Source organism: Monomorium pharaonis, chromosome 11 (assembly GCF_013373865.1).
Source record: "Monomorium pharaonis isolate MP-MQ-018 chromosome 11, ASM1337386v2, whole genome shotgun sequence".
Classification (NCBI taxonomy): Eukaryota; Metazoa; Arthropoda; class Insecta; order Hymenoptera; family Formicidae; genus Monomorium; species Monomorium pharaonis.
The window spans coordinates 12266600-12286907 of NC_050477.1; the positions used below are offsets into that span (position 1 = coordinate 12266600).

General features: G+C 31.2%; 2 protein-coding genes across 6 annotated transcripts in view; one reads left to right on the forward strand and one right to left on the reverse strand.

Moving 5' to 3' along the window:
• The window catches only part of LOC105840364 (centrosomal protein of 135 kDa), a 33519-nt gene continuing 13211 nt past the window's right edge, over positions 1 to 20308 (forward strand). Inside the window, exons 1-13 of one of the 2 annotated variants that reach the window (XM_036294121.1) lie at positions 1 to 736; positions 2331 to 2631; positions 3237 to 3466; positions 3668 to 3860; positions 3962 to 4128; positions 4401 to 4596; positions 5049 to 5179; positions 5259 to 5360; positions 5432 to 5686; positions 5759 to 5854; positions 6115 to 6344; positions 6436 to 6646; positions 7555 to 7670. In XM_036294121.1, coding sequence (XP_036150014.1) covers positions 548 to 736; positions 2331 to 2631; positions 3237 to 3466; positions 3668 to 3860; positions 3962 to 4128; positions 4401 to 4596; positions 5049 to 5179; positions 5259 to 5360; positions 5432 to 5686; positions 5759 to 5854; positions 6115 to 6344; positions 6436 to 6646; positions 7555 to 7670 — 2417 coding nt within the window. In that variant the 5' untranslated portion in view covers positions 1 to 547. The remainder of the gene's footprint in view (positions 737 to 2330; positions 2632 to 3236; positions 3467 to 3667; positions 3861 to 3961; positions 4129 to 4400; positions 4597 to 5048; positions 5180 to 5258; positions 5361 to 5431; positions 5687 to 5758; positions 5855 to 6114; positions 6345 to 6435; positions 6647 to 7554; positions 7671 to 20308) is intronic. The other variant, XM_036294122.1, reaches the window with a different exon arrangement.
• Positions 7153 to 18348, reverse strand: LOC105839714. Of its 4 annotated transcripts, XM_036294123.1 has the most exons (6): positions 17260 to 18348; positions 15538 to 15582; positions 11341 to 11515; positions 10555 to 10748; positions 9082 to 9425; positions 7153 to 8779 (listed from the first exon to the last, which is right to left on the reverse strand). In XM_036294123.1, exons 3-6 carry the CDS (start codon positions 11509 to 11511, stop codon positions 8061 to 8063), a joined length of 1428 nt encoding a protein of 475 aa, XP_036150016.1. In that variant the 5' UTR covers positions 11512 to 11515; positions 15538 to 15582; positions 17260 to 18348; the 3' UTR covers positions 7153 to 8060. The 4 variants fall into 4 exon arrangements, with proteins under 4 accessions (XP_036150016.1, XP_012541669.1, XP_012541668.1 ...); XM_012686215.3 differs by lacking the exon at positions 15538 to 15582 and having other exon boundaries at positions 17260 to 18346; XM_012686214.3 differs by lacking the exons at positions 15538 to 15582; positions 17260 to 18348 and adding an exon at positions 13409 to 14084.

Sequence of the window (20308 nt, forward strand, 5' to 3'; positions counted from 1 at the left end):
CCCTAGTATTATTAGGAAATCTAGAGACAGAGTGAAATCAGGCTTCGCTACTTGGCAACACTTTTGAACTAACCGTTTCAAAAAAACAGTTCGTGAGAGAAGTATTCTCGACAATCTCGACAATTCTCGAAACGAGATGAATTGCAACTCTAAAAATAAAGTTCTCTTTGAACACTTCTGGCAAAATAAGTGTATATTAAGAATATTATTAAAATTATGACCCATAACGAAGAATAGGAGATTACGATAGAAGAAAACGAGATGATTATGATCGCAAATTGCATGATTTAAATGATCGTTAGTGACTCAAAGGACTGTCATTATCATTTGTTATACGATTATAATCGTGATGTCGTATGACAATCCTCATTTATAGCAAACGATACAATAGATACTTCGTTATGTTGCACGATGTCAACAATGAGGACGTGAGGTTACGTTTCCTAACCGTCACAGCGATGTGATTTCTAGTTGGTTTAGTTATTAATAATCAAATCGTACGAATTTCACGTGGACCATTCTTTTGAATCGTATAAATTTCGCGAAGATGAGCACGGACGTAGAATACAATGTCGCCGCGAGGTACCGGACGGTCAGAAAACACTTGGATAACCTCGGATACAAGCAGGCGCTGTCATTAGATGCTCTACCACTGATAGAGGCCCTGTTGACCGATCTCATTCAAACGACAGACAGCCTCAAGCATTTTAAAGCTGTTGCTCAGGAGAATGTTGAGGTAAGCCGTGGAGCAGTGCGTATTTGCTCCTGAATGAATGTTTGCTCCTGCTCCCTGCTCATGTGAAGAGAAACATTTGAATATTTTTTAATTCCATTATCCAACTTCAAGTTGAAGCTAGTGCGAAGAAAACGGCGTTTTATTATGTGATTGTAACATTATTGACAAATAACGCGATTGCTGTAAATTAATATTATATCCATTTCCATTAATGTAAATTGATTTTAATTTGATTTAACTTACTCTTTATCTTAACATGCACACAGAAAATTTTCTTTTTTAGAATTTAATCTTAGAATCATAACTGTCATAAGACAACATGAATTCTAATAATATTCTTATAGTTTTAGTCAAATTTATGAAAATTTTTGAAAAAATTATGGTAAAATTCTTTAAAGTCGAGGTTATCTTACAATATGATTTTAAACATAAATTAAAAAAAAAAGAAAATTCTCTTTGTATAATGATTTCTTTATTTGTGATATTAAATTGATTGCAAATTGTAGGAGAGAATTTTCTTTTAGAATTTATCTTTAAAATTATGGGATAACATGGATTTCAAAAAATTTTATTATACTTTTAATAAAATTACTTAAATTAATTTATGTTATTGATGAAATTTTGGTAAAATTTTAGAAAATTGTTTTGTATAGAATTTAAGAAATGCACAAATAAGATATCAAGATGTGATTAATAAAATTTATTCATATATAAATTGACAAGAGATGAGAATTGAAGCATCTTGTACTCACTAACAAGGAAAAATACTTAACTCAAAAATTTTAAATATTATAGAACTAGCAATGTATAGAAGATACTTTGATATGCCACAATATTTTTCACTGTCTAAATTTACCTTAAAGGAAAAAATCAATTTCTGAAAGCTAGTTGAGATTTTATTTTTGTTTTATTATAATGTTTTTATTTTACTACTTTTTGTTTTATTACAATTTATGAACAATTGTGTTTTGATTTATTTTTTAAATTGACAGCTTTCTTCAAAAGAAATAATTTTTTTTAATTGTAATGTTTTTTTGTAAATAATGAAACGAAAACTGAGCCAAGGTTTAAGGATTGAGTTTACCTCTTCATAAGTTTGAATAAAAAAATTATTATTACATATTAGGATATCCTCTATATGTGCTAAAGTTTCATAATTTTTTAGGCCGCATTCCAAATTTACTGCTAATATTAAAAATCCAATTCATGTTATGTATACTATAGATTGTCAATACTGGTGAATTTTTGGAACTCAATCATAATTAATATAAATCACCATTTTAGAAAATGTAAATAAAGAAATTTTCTGTTTTTTTTTAATTTGACAAAGATGAAAGGTAAATTAAACCAAAATTAAAGTTTATCTTTATCAAATTGAAAATGATCATAAGGCCTGTTTGCACTCTGTAGATTAACTTGAATTTTGGTTTAAATATTTGCTATTTTTTCTTATTCTTCAATTTTATTTTATACAGAATTAGAAAAAAGAGAAAGTAAGTTAAATCGAGCTTAAAATTAATTTATATTAATACAAATAAGTCTTAAAACTAAAAATATTTTTTATGTATGTTCTAATTTAACTTATTATTGGCAGGCACACAGCCAGCTTCAATTGGCAGTAGATCCTTACAAATGCGATAATGCGAGATTGGTGCGAGAATGCAATCAACTTCATTCGGATCTGATAGAAACTAAAGAGGCGCATCAGAAACAGGTCAAGGATCTTAAAAGGCAGATATATAAGTTAGAATGTGAATGCAACGATTTGCAATTGGCATCTTCACGCAACATACATAAGATAAAAGAGCTAGAGGCAGAATCAGCTGCCAAGTCTAGGAAGATATTGGAGCTTCAGGGTAAATGTCTAAAGCCGACTATCATTAATGCTGGTCTTGGTAAGTTATTTTGTTATCTTGCTGCAAAAATCAACAAAATTAATGCGCACAGAAAACATTCTTGTTTTAAGAATATCTTTGAAATTTTAAATATTGAAATTAGATTGTATAATGTTACATGGACATAATTTACTTATGAAGAAAGTATTTATAGTTTTGAGGAAAATAGGTATATTCTTATCATTTAGCAATAGTTTACATGAACTAAGAGAGAAATTGTAGATATAAAAAAATAACATTTTTTAACCAAAAATTTGAATTTTTTAATACTGTTATTATCAAAACAATCATATTGTGCAATTTTGGATAATTATAATATTAAAATAAAAATCTTTTTTTGCTAAAATATCAGATTATCAAATTTTTTAAAGATTAAATTGGTTGAAATAATTAAACAAGATTATAAGAGTATCATTTTTGTCATATATAACTAAGAACGATATCTTACTACATATAAAACAATGATTGTTAAATAGAATATATTGGTTTTAATTTGACTAATGTTAAATAAGACTTTTTTTCTATGTCAATATATATCTCTACTTTAATATATATCTCTACTTTTATATATCTCTACGTTTTTAAATATATATCTCTACTTATAGCTGCTAAGAAACGTCCTTGCTTTCCTCTTCGAAGACCAGTCTTGGAGGCTGAGCCGATGCCAAGAACAAAGAGTAATGTTTCACTACCGAAATTAAGCAGCGTGGAACCTAAGATAGTAGATATAATAAGCATGTCAGATCATAAAATAAATTGCTTGAGTCAGGAACTAACAAAATTACGAGGAGAGTTATTATTGCAAACCGATACCCTAGAGACCCTCGAGAAACAGGTATACTAAACATCAATATTTACACATGCTTTTTTTGAATTGTCTCTTGAATGTTTTTCGACAAGGAATTGAAATATTGCGCACGCTGATAATCGTTTTTCTGCATGCTAAGAATTATTGACGCATAGTAACAATATTTTTTTTAATGTGTTGTTCATTATAACTTTTTTTTTAGAACATTATAAAATGAATCTTTTTTAGTTGATCACAAAGGAAAAGGAAATAATTCGACTGAGAAAAATGTTGGAAGGTGGTCGTTCCTATGCTGCAGTTAACAAGGACTGCATTTGCAAAAAAATGGAAAAAAAACCTAGTACTATTCAAGATGTTACAGAGATTAGTGAAGTAAGAATTCTTCAGCAGGCCAAACTAGAGCTAGAACAGCAATTAAAAGGCAAGCAATTAGAGTAGAGAATTTCTTATATATTTTAACATAATTATTTAATTCTATGAAAACATTTAATTTATATACTCAATTTTTCTTGAATGATGCAGAATCTCTAAATAAACAACATGATGCTATGTCTCAGGCAATGAAACTAGCAACACGAAATGAAGAACTAGAGAAAGAATTAAGAGATATAGATCACGTTGCATTAGCTGTAGAGGCTGACTGCAATTCTGCAGTTAAAGAGAACAACAGAAGAGTTTGTAAGCTTCAGGTAATAATCATAGTTACATTGTATGTATTTTTTAAGAGACGTGCGTACTATTCGAACATAAATTGATATTTTTATGCTTTTTTATTTATCCTTTTTATCTACATTATAATTCTATCATTATTTCTTATTATTTGTTAAAATTTAACCTAGTAATAATTATTATATGTTAATTAAAAGTTTCTACGATTTAATTTGTTGTCACAAAACTTTAATGTGTACATCTTTAATGTTTTTTTAATGCAAGTTTTTTATTTTTTTTTACTCTTGTTTAGGAAAAGTTAGAAGACGTCATGATGCAAGTACATGTCTTAGAACGCGAGTTAACTGTAGAACGTAGAGAGGTACAAGAGTTGAGAGCAGATTTAGAAGCATGTAAACTTGAAAAACGTAATATGCAGCGTACTTTGGAATCTGCATTGGACGAAAAGAAACAAATGTCTGAGAAGATCAATCAACTAATAGTCATTGGTACATCGAAATTGTTCTTTTCTCAAAAATATATTTTTTTAGTATCTTGTGATAACTTGAGTTACTTATATCGAAGATGAAAATGTCAAATAATATTATAGAGAAAAGTTTAAATGATGAAAAGGAAAAATTGACTAAAGAAAACGAGTATCAAAAAGATATTAAGTTGCAATTAACTAATAAAATATTAGAAGAACATACATATGAAAAGAATTTTGAGCAAAATAACGAAAAAGATGATCGAACACGAATAAAAGAAAAAGGGGGAAAAAATGATCAGAATAAAGGAATAAAAACGAAGAAAAAAAATGGTATTGATAGTAAACCGATTTTGCACGGCCCAAGAAAGATGTTAATTATAAATTTTAATATTATAGATATTTTTAAGAAACAATTATCATATGAAGAAAAAAACATTAAAAATTTGTTATATACATATATATTTTTTTTAGGATCCAAAAATAATAAAAATGAGAAGTATGATGAAGATCAAACAGCGGTTAAAAATGGAGAAATTGTAAAAGGTACAAGTTACTTTGAAATGCAAAAATGCATCGATGAAGCAGATTTAAAAATTACGTCTGTAAGTTGAAAAAATGAAGTATCTTTTAACTGATTTTTTAAAAATATGATATTAAAAAAATGTGACACTTATTTCGCAGCTGCAACAGACAATTCAGCGATTGGAGATAGAACGAGATCACTATAGAAAGGAATACATTAATTGTCGGGACGAGCAACGTAGAGCATCTGACAAAGATAACGTAAATATTAAAACCGAAAAGAAACGCGTACAAGAAATTATAAAAATTTTATTGCTTTGAACAAATTGTAGGCTGATTTGTGGGGCCGAATTTATGAATTAAAACGCGAGTTAAGTGATAAGGAACAAGCTTTAAGTAAAGCACATCGAGAGAAAGAAGAACTATATCATGAGAAGGAAGATCTGGAAACACGATTGCAAACTTATAAGAGCCAACAGAGGCAAATATGTATTCCTTGCAGACCTTGCAACCTGTGTAACTCTGTCCGTACTTGTACCTGTACTACTGACTCGCCAATATCCTCTGGAGACATTAGTACAACAAAGGTATTTAACTTTTAAAAAGGATTTGCAAGTAAAATATGTGTTTTATTTTTATTCCAATTTTAATTTGCATAGACAATACTCGAGCGTTTAGAACGAGAACGGGATACAGCCAGAGCAGATGTCGAGCGACTAATAGAAGAACGCGATGCATTACGGGAGAGACTTAAGGTACAAAGCAGAGATCGTTATAAGTTAAATTAATTTTACATTATCCTATTTCTGATTGATTTTTTCCCCAACCTTATAAGCGTATTTTAATCTTAATAGATTAAATTAATATATAATACGATTTTAATATCACACTATCTCACTAATAAGATAATTGATAATTATGTGTGATTAGCATAATTAATATTGACTTATATTAATTTTTGCTCGTGTGGGTGTGGCAAAATGTTGTGAATGCATGGCTGGATATGGAAACATAGAAAATTTCGGATACGCACATATACGAACAACTTCGCCTTAAAGAAAGTTTAGTCGAGACGGAGAATCATTTAAAACATATAGAAAAAGAACGACAAGATCTGTTGGTCAATCAGGGCACGAGAAGAGCGGCGATAAGCGACCTCGAGGAACAGTTGGGTGATGTGCAAGAGGAACTACGTCGTACAAAACAGGAATTAATGGCGCAACGGACACAATATTTTCAACTACGGTAATATCTTATGTGCGAATTTTTTTTTATTTAGGAAATTTTTATTTAGGAAATTGAATGTAATTTCAGCTTCGTAAAATTTCTATTGTAGAACGTTACAAGATCAAACGGATCAGGCTTTGGGAGACGCGCAAAGTCATCTGTCGCAGACGGAATCGGAATTGAACAAGGCTTTGGATCGCAACAAAAGTATGGAGCAGCAACAAACGCAGTTGAACGATCAAATCAAGGAGCTGAAGCAAGAAATAAATACTTTGCGCTCTAGCATGACGCTCTTGGATCAAGAGAAAGATCGGCTATTGGTAAATAGAATATTGTAGGGGCATTGTCATTTTAAATATAGGGAAATTTACTTTATAAAAGTAATCAATTAGCATTACAATTAACCGATTCTAAAAAGTAATACATTATAATTATTAAAATGTATTAAAAAAGCAATAAGTTGTTATTTTTGTACTTAATTTTTTATAATGTTTATGCATTTTATATTACATAAATATAAGAATCTTACATTTTTAACATTACTAAATTATTTTATTTATTGTTTTAAACACTCAGTTATATGTTGCATTACTTTGCATGTATAATGAATCATAATTATTTTAAGAATTATTTAAAACTAAAATATATTTAATATATTAACTAAATTATTAGTGTATAAAAATATGTGTAATTGAAATTTATATTATTGAAATTATGAAATCAATATTTTTTAATTAAATAGTTCACCATATTTAAATTTTGCCATAAAATTATCTTTATTGTAAATTAATGGTTTGGGACTTGTTTTAAAGAATAAAGTTTCAACTTTTATGTTTGTAGGATAGCTGTTTTTGAAGATGATTTATCACTTTATTTTATCGAACGCAATCCATATATTGATGAATAAGCTTAAAATATATGAAGTAATTACAAAAATATACAATTAAATTAGTCACTAATTATAAAGAAATGTAATTATTGTTTTTTTTCTATCAGTATAGATCAATTTTGATCTTTTTTTTTATTTAACTTTAGAGAGAATTCTAAGAATTCTAAGAATTAAAAGCAGATAATGAGTTAATTAAACCTAAATAGACATTAATTAAGTTACAAATAGAAAGGAACAAAGTTACAGTTACTCAAGAACAAAAAACATCTTATTTTTAACTCTGCATAAATAATAATTTGTTAATTTGATTATTTTTTAATATTTTATTATTTTTGCAAGATGGCACTGGACGAAAAGACGGAAAAGATTGCTGCATTGGAACGAGAATTGGTGCACAAGGACCAACAAACTGATGGAGTACAACAACAAATCCGCGATTTACAGCATAAAAATGAGTAAGTACACCTGCATTTATTTACAAGTTTCTTAAGAACAAATTTCTTTAAAAAATTGGCACATATCTCTCATATCTATTGTAAGAAACTTTAGACTTTTTATAAAAGTCATATGAAAACAATATTTACAACAATCCTTAAAATATAGAACACAATAAATAAAGTTTTACTCAACATGAAACTAAACGATAATTTATATGTTTTTATATACAAAATTAAATCGATCATCACCATTGTTTTTTTTAATTAAAAAGTTCAATGCATCACGCGCGTATTTCTTTACTTCACTAAATAAAAGAATAATAATAAATGTTATTTGATAAATTTTGGAACTTATAAGTACTATACCGCGTTATGTGATCTGCAGCGATTTACGAACTATTGAGCTATTTAGATTACCACTGATTTGATATTATCATTGAGAAACTTTGCCAGGCTCACTGCAGGTGGCTGACAACTGTATGGCGAAATCAGATTATTATTCTCTAGCTCCTCTAGAGCATTATCAGAACTTAGAATGGTCCTCTTATAACCAGGTCGGCACTCGCATCTGGCTTTTGGTCGCAATTTTCCCTGTTGCCACAGCCGACTGTTTCTCGGTGTTCTCTGAGCAACTAGCCATTCTCCTGCGGTGCACGGACCTTGCGTGTACAGCTTGTAACAGATTTTCCCGATCATTACCATGCCCGGTGTGCTCTCGCAATCGTCACTATCATTCTTCAGACATCTACCGGCGTTCCTCATGTCGTTGGTGCATCCGCACACACCATTGTAGCTAATCCCATCAAGGGACGGTTTCACGTTATAATCGTACAATACTATCTGCTCGTTCGAACACGGTCCTCTTGTACCGATCTTGTAGCAGGTCTTTTCCCGTGGAAAGTATAGCCTACCGCGTTTGCATGGCACGGGAATGCAGGTCGACGAATTTACCAACATGTAGCCATTCTCGCAGGGCCCCCTTGTATGTAACCGATAGCAGAGCCCGTCCTTGTACAGCACATGTCCCGATTTGCAAACGCATCTGGCTCGCACAACATCTTCCTGTGATGATCGAGCATCCATTGTCACTACAAAATGATGTCCTTGCGGACACGGACCGACGCCACCTGATAATGCATATTGGGAATTTAGAAACATTTTATTAAAGACACGAAAACTCGAAAATTAAATCGAAAGATTAAGTTACATGCCTAATAATTTAATAAAACGAAATCTCGATTTTTGTTTCAAATCGTCTTCAATCTAATTACTACTCAAAAACACAAATTTATACAACAAATAAAATTTGTTACTCTGAGGATTAAAATCGACCTATTTTATCTATTGTTCTTTTTACTTTTCATCTTTCTGTCTTAGCGAAAATTGCATGATTGTTATTCAGATTGTATTACATGATGAAACATCTCACCTAGCTGATAGCACATCCTACTTGACTCGTGATAGTGAGGCAATTGAGGGTGGCAACCACACGTACCACCTGGGAGAAACAATTCTCCCGGCTCTGAGCAGGGACCCTTGGTATAGTGTTCATGGCAACCGCCGCCGTTTCCTAGCCAGTAGTATTTATTCAATTCGCCATTCGTTGAACATGAACAGGTCGCCAGACCATCCTCGCCCACGATGAGAAGCTCGCCACGTGGACATGGGCCTCTGCTAAGCTTCGGATAGCATTTGCCGTCCCTGGGCCAGTAGATCTCGCCTTGCTCATTGCAAATTTCGGGATCGCGACAAACTCCCCATCGTGGCTTCGCGCTGAAGATGACCATAATAAGCACATAGACGTTTTCCATTTGATTTCGAATGGGATTAATCTATTAATGAGGAAAGGTACTCCAACTCGGAAATTTAAAGGATTAGGAATCCGGCAACACAGGATATTTTGATACGTAATAAATTTGTTTTTTTTTGCTATTCAAATTTAAAAAGTTAATTGATTATATCTGTTAAGGTTAAATTAACTCCTGAAAGTTGGACTATTTTTCGTTTTTGTTTTATTATTTCAACAAAAGCAAATATTATAAAATTTTATACAGAAAATTTATTTCTTTTAATAAGATTTATCAGTTAGGAAACTTATCAAAATGTAATTGTTTGAAAATAAAGAAAAAATAAAAATGAAATAGAAGTTGATTTTATCTCTCCAAAATAAATTTGGCCAACAAAAGAAAATAGTTTATTAAGTATATATTAGGATTATGCATTGCCAAATTCATAATTTTTTTCAATTTTCAAGTTGGAAATTTTTTTTGTAAGTACCAAGAGACTCCTGTATGCGTTTATTTTAAAATCTTGTAGCTTGACTTCTAATAAAAATTTAAACAATTAATATTTAGAGATAAAAGCTTTTTTTTTTTTTTTTTTTTTTTTTTAATTCAATCGATGATAGGATATCTGGAGACAAAGATAAAGATTGAAAATAGAAAGAGATAAAAAGAACAAGATATCTTACTCCAACTAAATGTGTTTAGCTAGTCTGGATTCAGATGTTTGGATTAAATTAAAAAAAAAACTTTTTATCCATAAATATCTCGATTGCTGTTTAAAAATTTTTCTTAATCCTGGAACGTTATTTATATTTTTTTACGTTAACACTACTTTGATTGAAAATTTATTCACATTAATTAACATTATTTATATTTTAATATGAAGAATATTTTATTAAATGTTATTTTAAACGCTATTTCAATCAAATCTTAATAATTTTAATAATAAATTTTAATAATAAATATCATTTTAATTTAAAAAATTATACTAAACGTGAATTAGCATTGGATGAAAATTTATTCACAGTAGCATTTTAGCGCTAAGATCTGAGTTATAAAGATTTAAAATGAAAAGGTGTGTAATGGTCCTCTGGGAACAAAGAGAGCGTTTTTATTACCTTGATTTGTCGGGTGCATCGGGCACAGGTGCGAAAAATTGACCCTTGGAGCAGGACGCTCTCGTGAATATCGGATGGCACAAGGCATCCCTAGGTGATTGTGCGGTTCCTGGAGGACATCTGCATTCCGCAATTGTCCCGCCACTACCGGCTGCTGGACCTAGCTCCATAGTCTCCGGACACGGTGCGCCAATCTGTCCACAAATGCAAGTTCTTAGAGATGAATAATATTCTTTAAGAGAGTTTTCTACTTTAGCCCTGATTTTTCAGATTTGTAGCTTTTTTATTCGAAAAGTGAGGAAATATTTTGTAAAATTACTTTTTATTCTTTATATATTATTGTTTGAAGATTGATTTCTTGCTTTTTAAACAAAAAATATGAATTTTAAATATGAATATAATTACTTATATTTATATATACGAATATAATTATATAGTCTGAATATGAATAATATGAATATAATTATTTTATCAAAATTGGATTAATAAAATAAAAGGCCTTGGGCCTATTCGTTAACTCTTAATAGTTCGGTATTGTTTATAAATTGTTACGTAGCTTTTTTTATATATATTTATATAGATGTGTGTGTGTGTGTGTGTGTGTGTGTGTGTGTGTGTGTGTGTGTGTGTGTGTGTTTATAATGATATCGACACTGTTGTTAAGAGTCAAAGAATAGAACCTCTGATCCAAATTTAGATCAGCCCGTCTTAAACTGGTCTAGGCATACTCTAGGTCCTCCGCACGTGAGAGGCATAATTCTTGATAGGGTAAAGATTAGCACCTGCCTGGAATATTTTGTAACATTTTCCGTCGGCCGGCCAGTATAGCAGCTGCCAACCGCGCGGTTGCGCGGCACAGGGGTTGCTTGAAGGATCGGCCCACGGCGGCGGCATTATCGCGGTCCTTGCGTCCACCGTTAACAGGAGACAGATGAGGCACCCTAAGAGAATCCGCATCGCGCTGAAAATTGCCACGATAACATTACTTCGAGAGACACTGCAAACACAGATTGTTCTGTAACGAAGAACACTGATAGAGGTGGGGAATTTTTCCCCAAATTTAGATCTTGTTATTATCACGGGGATTTTTCGGAGGATAAAAATACTAAATTTTTATATACTTTCTCGCTTAAAAGTTCCCTTAAATTGTTTATTTTGCCAATAAATCCCCTGTAATAATAACAAAACCCAAATTTGAGGGAACTCTCAGTTTGGATCTGTTGATAAAACTTAGAGATTGCAGTTTTTGCGTAAACGTATAACACAGTTGATTAATTGTAAACCGAGAATGATAAAAGACGGCGCGAATGGTAGATGTTACCTCTCATCTTCGGCGCAGTCGAATGCAGAAGTGCAATTTCACTGCAGGTGGAGAGTGCTCTTCAATAGACGCGACATTCAAAACGAGACTATCGCGATAGCGCGAAATGTGTCGATGCGTGTGTCGTGCGTGCGAGCAGCGTGAGTGGGAAGAAGGCAGAAGGTGCGCGCGACAGCGAGGGCAAAATGACCATACTTTCACTGTTTCACTATGGCAATGGCATTGTCCCTGGCGGCAGGGCTAGGATGACGATATGTGTGCGGAATAAGAATGCATCACGTATATAAATGCTTCTCGCGTCGCAGAAAGCAATAGGGCTTTTCTCTTTTTTTATTCTTCTTTCCCCGGTCTCGTTGATCGGAAAGATTATCCAAATATTTTGCTTTGAGTACAACGAAGTCTCGAAATATTAACGAAGCGAACAATTCTATCCCGAACCAGAGTTGACAAAATTCTACATTTTTAAAAAAATTGAGTTTATGTGATCATCTGGGATTTCCCCTCAAAAATGACAAAAGGTGGTCTTTACTATTACACGATAAAATAATAAGTAAATAATGAGCGAGAGTGTTTTCCTATATCCATCTCTAATTAGATTAGAAATCGGAGATGTGATGTAAATGTGATGTTTAAAACATTTATTTTATACGCAATTATATTATTATAAGATATACTTTATACACTATAATTCAGTGTGGATAATGGTTAAAACAAAATATAATATGTGATATAACATTGATACAATTTGTATAAAATGTTTGTAGATTATATATTTATTATATCATGTGTTTAAAATATTAAAAACATCTTTCAAACAAAAAAATTGTTGTTAGAGAAGGATTTTTGACCTGTTAAGAATTGATGCAAATAAATTCATTTTTTTTATTACAAAATGTTGTACACATAGTAAATGCAAATTAAATTTATAATTGATAAGTTTTTTTTTGTTACTATTACATTTTTTTCATTAAATTAAAAAGTAATATGAAATTTAATAACGTTACCATATTGTTACTATTACACTATAGTATGGTTCAAAGAAAAAAATATTTTGCAAGTTATTTAAATATATTTTAGTAATAATATTTTAGTAATAATAATCATTTTCGTATTTTTTTATCTTAGTGTTACATATGAGTCATTTTTATAGTTTCTGCCAATTTATTCCACTGGACAAAGTCTGGAATAATAAAAAATCGAGTTTACCGCAGCTTTTTCGATCCATTTGACTTTTCCGATCAATTCTGAACCACATTTCATTCTATTTATATTTAATTTATCTATATATATCGAATATTTATTCAACCTTGAAAGGCATCTCAAATCTTCTATTATCACAAGCTCCTCACACATTTAGTGTTCTTTTTTTTTTCTTTAAAAGGAGATAATTAACGAGGTATCTTGTCAACATTTCAATGATATTGCTAATCGCGAGCTTTCTTCTGCGACTTTCCATGGCAACCGCAGAGCCCACGGGAGTTTATTTTTTGTAACTTTATTAATCATTTTTTGCACAAAGCGCCTAGAATTTACCTCATGGCTGTCATTCCAATTAACGATTCATCCGACACCTGTGCCGAAATAATCCTCCTGACGTACCGTTGAGATAATTGCACGCATTCCAACTTTCCCGATAATTTGCACAATTTTTATCGCCCATTTATAAGGAAATGTGGTATTCGTGTTCTGGAGATAATCGCGTTACCGTGTTCTATTCCGTATAAATGACGAACACCGCGTGCATGCAGAAAGATATATTTCCTTTTCCTATCTCTAATTAACGCCGCTGAATTGCTTTAATAGTCGAGCGTGAATAAATAGGCGAGATTGTTATCTGCGCGTTACACTCGTCGCCGTCGTCCGTGAGAGATTCCTCTGATCGATGCCCGCAGGTGCGAACGCGCCGTTACACAATCGTCTAATTAGTGAGCCATCCAGTGGGAGTGTGTTACATCAGAACTTTCTCGCTTGCAGGATTTCGTTCTCCGTAATAAGCGCAAAGAGACAAGTGAAATATTTTATCTAATTGTGGTAAGCGCGTGGCGACATCTTTTCCATGAAACTGATAAAAATCAATTTTCTTCGACGAATCTCAACGAAACATTGTATCGACACCTCAAATAATATAAGATGTAAGGTGCCAAAATTTAGATATCTGACTAAAAATTAAAAGTATATATTTCTTCAATAATTTTAATAGTGATAAATAGTGCTGGAAAAAACAATTAAAATAAAAAATAGTAGAAATATTTATTTAAAGAAAGTATTTATAAATATTATTTTTTTATATTATATATACAAAATACTTTAAATGAATATTTCAATTTCAATTTTTCTTTTCACCTGTAATTAAAAAGGATCTCCATAAAAAAAGTAAAAGAAAATTGTATGACTTTTTATTCGTATACAACTTTTAACTTCTTATAGTAATTGTGGCATAAGAATTACGCCAAAATTTACTTTTTGTGTTGAAAATCCAGATTTAAATCTACTCAGAACAATATCAGATTTCTAATTATATGATCATCTCTCGGAAGACAATGGCAAGCTTTAGCAAGACAGCCACTATAGAGCACGCATGAGCGTGCAAATGGAGATCATGAAGGATTGACTTGAGAGAGATATTTTAACATATACTCAGAGAAAAATTTATAGTGAAAATTGACAACTATATAAGTTTTATTTATATTGAATTGTTGTACACAAATTAATAGACTATTTTATTATAATTGCAGTTAAAATTAACCCTTTAGTTAACTCTTAACTTAAAATTTCAACTTAGTTTCTCATATTGTGTCATTGTATAAAAAGAGTGGAGAGAATTTCTAAAATGTCGGAATGAGAGATATTGCTTTGATCCGACAAAATACGAGGATAATCATTCTCCTCCTCGAGATTTTATATAATAATTCACATGCGAGATAAGTAGGTGATTTTTATTTAACATAGAATGCCAGATCGGATTCTGAACGCGTGGGAAACGCATACGCCTCTGTAAGCAATTGTACTGTGCAAAACGCGCTTATAGATGCCACAGATAACGATAATCAGAACAAGATTCGGCAATTCGAAATTCTCAGTACACGCGGCATTCAGTATTTTGTCCAATATTATGACTTTTTCTAATCAATTTTGGTAAGAAGAGAAAGAGCACGCCAGAAATTCACAAATATCACTCTCAATCGAGAATTTTATTATGGCATCTTATTGCTCGACATATCATAATTGCGACATATCCTTTGCAGCGATGTCAATCCTTGTATAACAGTATCAGTAATTTAAGCAGCGTAGAAGAGTAGAATATTCCGAGTATTTAAACCGCAGAAATTAGACAAAAATGGAAGAAATAAAGATAACTTCTTTGCAATCATTCTGTTATATGTCTTTATGTTAAATTAGTATTATATTTTCAGTTTTTTACATTAATATTAATAAAACTATCATGAGTTGACTCGCTTTCTCATTGTAGTAAGTTATAGCGTGAATTATGACCTATATATGTAAAATGATTACTGTAGGGAGTAAAACGGCTTTACGGCTTCATGATAAGAGGAGTAGTAATGGAATGCAGTAAAATACAAGTGCTTGGTTTTCACATACTTTTTGAAAAAAGATTGTTTTAAATCAAAGACTTTGCTGTAAAATATTACAATTCCACATACCTTGCAATGATTTATTCCTGTTTTTTCATCTATTTTAAATTAAGGCTACAAAAATAGGAAGGCAACAAATTATTAATAATTTCAATTTAATTAATTTAATCAATAATTAAAATTAAAATTTTCTTGATTATCCACTTCTAACTTTAAATCATGAAAGAATGGTATGATTAATTTCTGTTTTTAGACTTGGACATTAAAAAATCATTTTATAATTTAATAATAATATTAACGAAAGAAATAACATTTTATTAGAAGCAAGAGCATTAGTTTCATTATTATTATTATTATTATTATTATTATTATTATTATTATTATTATTATTATTATTGAATCAATAATATTTTCAATCAGATTACTGTTAGCTATGCTATTAATACATTTTCTTTTCTGTATAAATGTTAAATATACCAATTGAAATGGTGATATAAATCTGATACTAACAGATACCATGTTATTTACTTTGTACCCAACTTTTAAGGTGTAATTCCGGGTCTTTAATAAAATTATAACAAGCGAAAGAAATTATATTCTCTTAGGCCGTCGCGACTCTTTTGCACGACACGTTATTATATATTATTTATTTGTCATGATTTTACTTTCTTCGCGCCAGATGCACTTTCTCCACCTTCCGTGTCGTTAAATTGTAATAACCCGTTATTACCCGAGTCGCTCGTCTTACACGCGTCGTGTGCACGCACACACGTGGCCGCCTGTGCAATTGTACCACGCGGAATTCTGGGATGTTTTGAATTGCTTTGATTATCATTAGGATCGCGCTTATATAATCACACGTACTTGCCACTATCGCCGCCGCCGCCGCCGCCGCCGCCACCTCGGAAGTTTGCGGATTTATATTCCCGTAAAAAGAAAGTATCTGCTAATACATTATAATTGATCTGCGCCGCGAAGAATTCACGCAATACAAACAACATGATCGCGTAACATTAATCACTCGCGCGATTTTTCTGCCCGATAAGGCAAACGCGCGAGTTCGTTTAAAGTCTTCAACTTTAACTTCAAAGCAGTGGGAGCTCTTTCTGTCTAGTTTCTCTATAATTTCTTTATACAAAAAAAATTTTTGTTTATGTCAAAATTACCGTTTTTTATTATATATTTTTTAGATTTTTAAAATATTGAGTGTTAATTTAATGTAGTATGATTGTGTTACTATTTGAATATTTTGTATTAAATTAAATTCAATATTTTTTAGTGTTAAAATAACACAATGAGTAAATAAACAAGTAGAAACAATGTAGTTTAAGTAAAAATAATGTTTTAAAATGTAAATTCTAAAATATAAATTAATAAGTTAATAAAAAATTAATTAATTAAAATGTTAATTTTATTGAAGAAAAATATACTTTCCCAATTTGCTTCGAAATTATGTCAAAGTATTTAAATTTCTTGTGTTACATTCTTTTATTTATTTAACGTTTAAAAATACAAATAGAGTGCACTGTTTGCGACATATGGAATTAAATTTAATGCTAAAAATTTTTTACTGCATAACTTTTATTACGCATAGATAAAATTCCACAGGATTCAAGGATATTGTGCCGCATTTGATGATCTGATATAGTGAAAGGATTGTAACGAATATTGATTTTTTTACTCTTTCGAAGAAGATTTATGTAATCGCCGCTCACTATTTCATCCCGACAGTAAACTATTTATCATAAATACATTATATCTTCATTCTTCAATCAATTTACGGAAACGTACCTCATCAACATTTTCGTGGTGTTGCCGTTTATCAGCGACTATCACGCTCGTATTTATCGTCACGTCACTATTTCGCGAATTAACGTTTCTTTCAGTTTTTCACCACTTATTCCTCCGTATCCCATGTCCAAAGCTCGCGTCAAACCGCGTTGTGATCATCGTCGTCTAAGTCCCCGTCTTCGTTGGTCTTATCGCCGCGGGAAGCACGGCACGACTGACTCGCACTCGTCCCGGCTTCACGGCTCTATGCTGTTACCTAACTCGACCGAATCAGGAACCAAATCCGTCGAAGCGAGAGATGAACATCCTCCTCTGTTTGTTCAGCCCCGTGACTAATATCGGGTGCAATCTGCAACCGGGGAAATCCGTCTTAGCACATTTTCCGTGAAGATAGAGGCACATTTTCCTCCTTTCTTTACCCCACGTGGAATAAATGATGTAATTAGTTTCTTTATAGACTAAACTAGCGTACACCTAAATACGCCTAGACTTAAAACAGAACCGTATTATGACAATAACAGTAATAGTAACATAATGTTATGTTCTTATTTTAAAGATGCTTTGATTGTAAGATATTTAATTGATAAGTTAAAAGTTCTCAAAGTTTTAAACTGTAGTTGTTCTTAACTTCTTTTTTCTAATCAACGACAAAAAATTTTGATTGAAATATCCGAATTGTGACCTTGAAACTAATTCCAAAGAATAAAACAACGAAAAGTTTGACTTATGTAACGAAATGACCATATTTTGCTGCACTTTTAGGTAAACACTTTTAAGGAAATAAGTATGGATTCAAATAAATTTACATAGTATATAATGTAAAAAATTCACTCTAATTCTTAATATTATTTCTTCATCAAATTTGCAAATAAATACTAGAAAACAAAAGTAAAAGTAAACAAAAAAATTCAACCATTTTTAAACCAATAAGCGAATTATACACGAATTTTACACAAATACTCAAATAATTATTTTAAATATTAATCTGCTACAAAGTTTTGACTGTATTTTGCTGTAAAGCCATTATAAGCCAAATTTTTCCTTGTTTTTTTTCTTTGCAGCTTGTTTCAAAATCAAAATTTAAATATTCACGATTAAAATTTTATTGTCGTCAATTAAAAAAAAATAAATCTGAAAAACCTGTAATTTCTACGTTTTTTTTTTAATTTCCATGACTTTTAGCTGATATTATAGAGCCAAGATATCCTTTGTGTCCGCTCGCTTTTACAACGTATGACATTTGTACTTTTGAAGGAAGGTAGAAAGTTTAATGCATTATATTCGAAACGATTCGCGCATCGCGGAGGTTTGCCTTTCCGGTATAAAATCCAGATATATGCGAAAACGAATGCAAAGGCGTGCATTCGTTTTCGCAACGCGATGGCCGCATTTAAGGAAGTGTGGCGGACGTTTTGTATCCGTTTGTAGCCAGCAACAGCAAGATCCCTTGTACCTTTCTTCGCGCGTGCAGCTGCGAAGGCGGAGAAACATCAATATTCCACGCGTGGGATTTTGATATGTTTGAAACGTAGTTCCAATGAGATCATCTATTTGATTCCATTTGTCGAACGGAACTTCGTTCAGGCATCATCGATGCAGTTGCATAGAGGGTCTGCTGTTATGTAACAGATTAGATTGCTCAAACTGTAATAACTTTAAATTCGATGAACGTTTCAGGGAAACCTCGTCGAAAAATCAGCGAATTTCATGATAAAAAACTGGTTTTGACTAATTTATGTCTTTTTTTTTTACGTAATATCGCGATTGTCCTCCTGCTTGCCTCTTCAAGGTTTTTCCCAAAAAATCGCCGTTGCGACACTTCCATACGCAACGTCTACGTTACACGAGGAGAGGACTTTCATCATCATTGAATCTTCTGAAATACCATCGTCGTTGATCGGCGACGATTACCACGAATGTGCGTGGGCTTCTTTATGAACTGTTGCATAATTTGATACCGGACTTGAAGCCGAATTCAATAACGGGAAACGCATAACCGTTTCTTTAACACTCCAATTCCGATGTGAAGAAACAAGCAGATCATTGCCACATTTTTCAGGAGACTGTTGCTGTTATGTCACTATCTTAAATTATTGCGGCCTTGAGAAATTACGAAATCGTTCCAAATTGGGTTTAATCGCATTTTATTAAGAAATATAAGGACTCCGTATTTTTTATTCTATTTGAATGAACGCAGCATTTATATTACGTTTGCATTGTATGATACTCGTCACAATTCAAAATGCGAAAATATTCTTTTATTACACGCAGAGAAAAATTTTTATTTATTTTCAAATTACAGTAGGAAGCTACAACATAACATTTTAAAGAATTTTATTGTAATTTTTTCTTAATTTTACTTTTTTCTTTATTTGTTAATATCTATCATAATAAAATGCAAAATAACTTAGTTAAATTTTACTAAAATTATAGTTAGATAAGTTTAAAGATAAATTCTTAAAATTTTTTGTGTAGAAATATATAAAATACAATTATAATAAGGAAGTATTTGTATCTTATCTTAAAATAAGAATTTAAAAATTTTATTAAATCTTAGTTATAAAAAAAATTCTAGTATTAAAGGAGATTTAGTTTCGAGAGTTACTAGAGGAAAATTGGTTTTTTTTTGTACATTTTTAAAAATCTTTATAGATTTAAACATGTACTCCCTGTCAGGGGAGTGTTTTCGAAATTCAATAATTTATCGATATTTTAACAATTAATGTTAGCAAAATTCTAGCACAATCGATACTTTCTCTCTTTTTCTCTCTTTAAAATCAGTTTCTTCCTATTTCGTCTCAAATAATACACACAATATACAACACATCTATTATGTTCTTTAGTTTAGAAAGTGTATATATCAGACCAAGATAATAAATTACTTCACTACCTACAATAACATGAAACATATGTTTACAACGTTTGTTTCTAACTAGTATCAGATTTATGTCAATATCTTTAAGTGTGTTTTATACAATTTGTAATAAAGTGTAATAAGTTTGTTACAATAAAATTGAGCCAAATTTTGTATGTGTTTTAAACTTAGAAG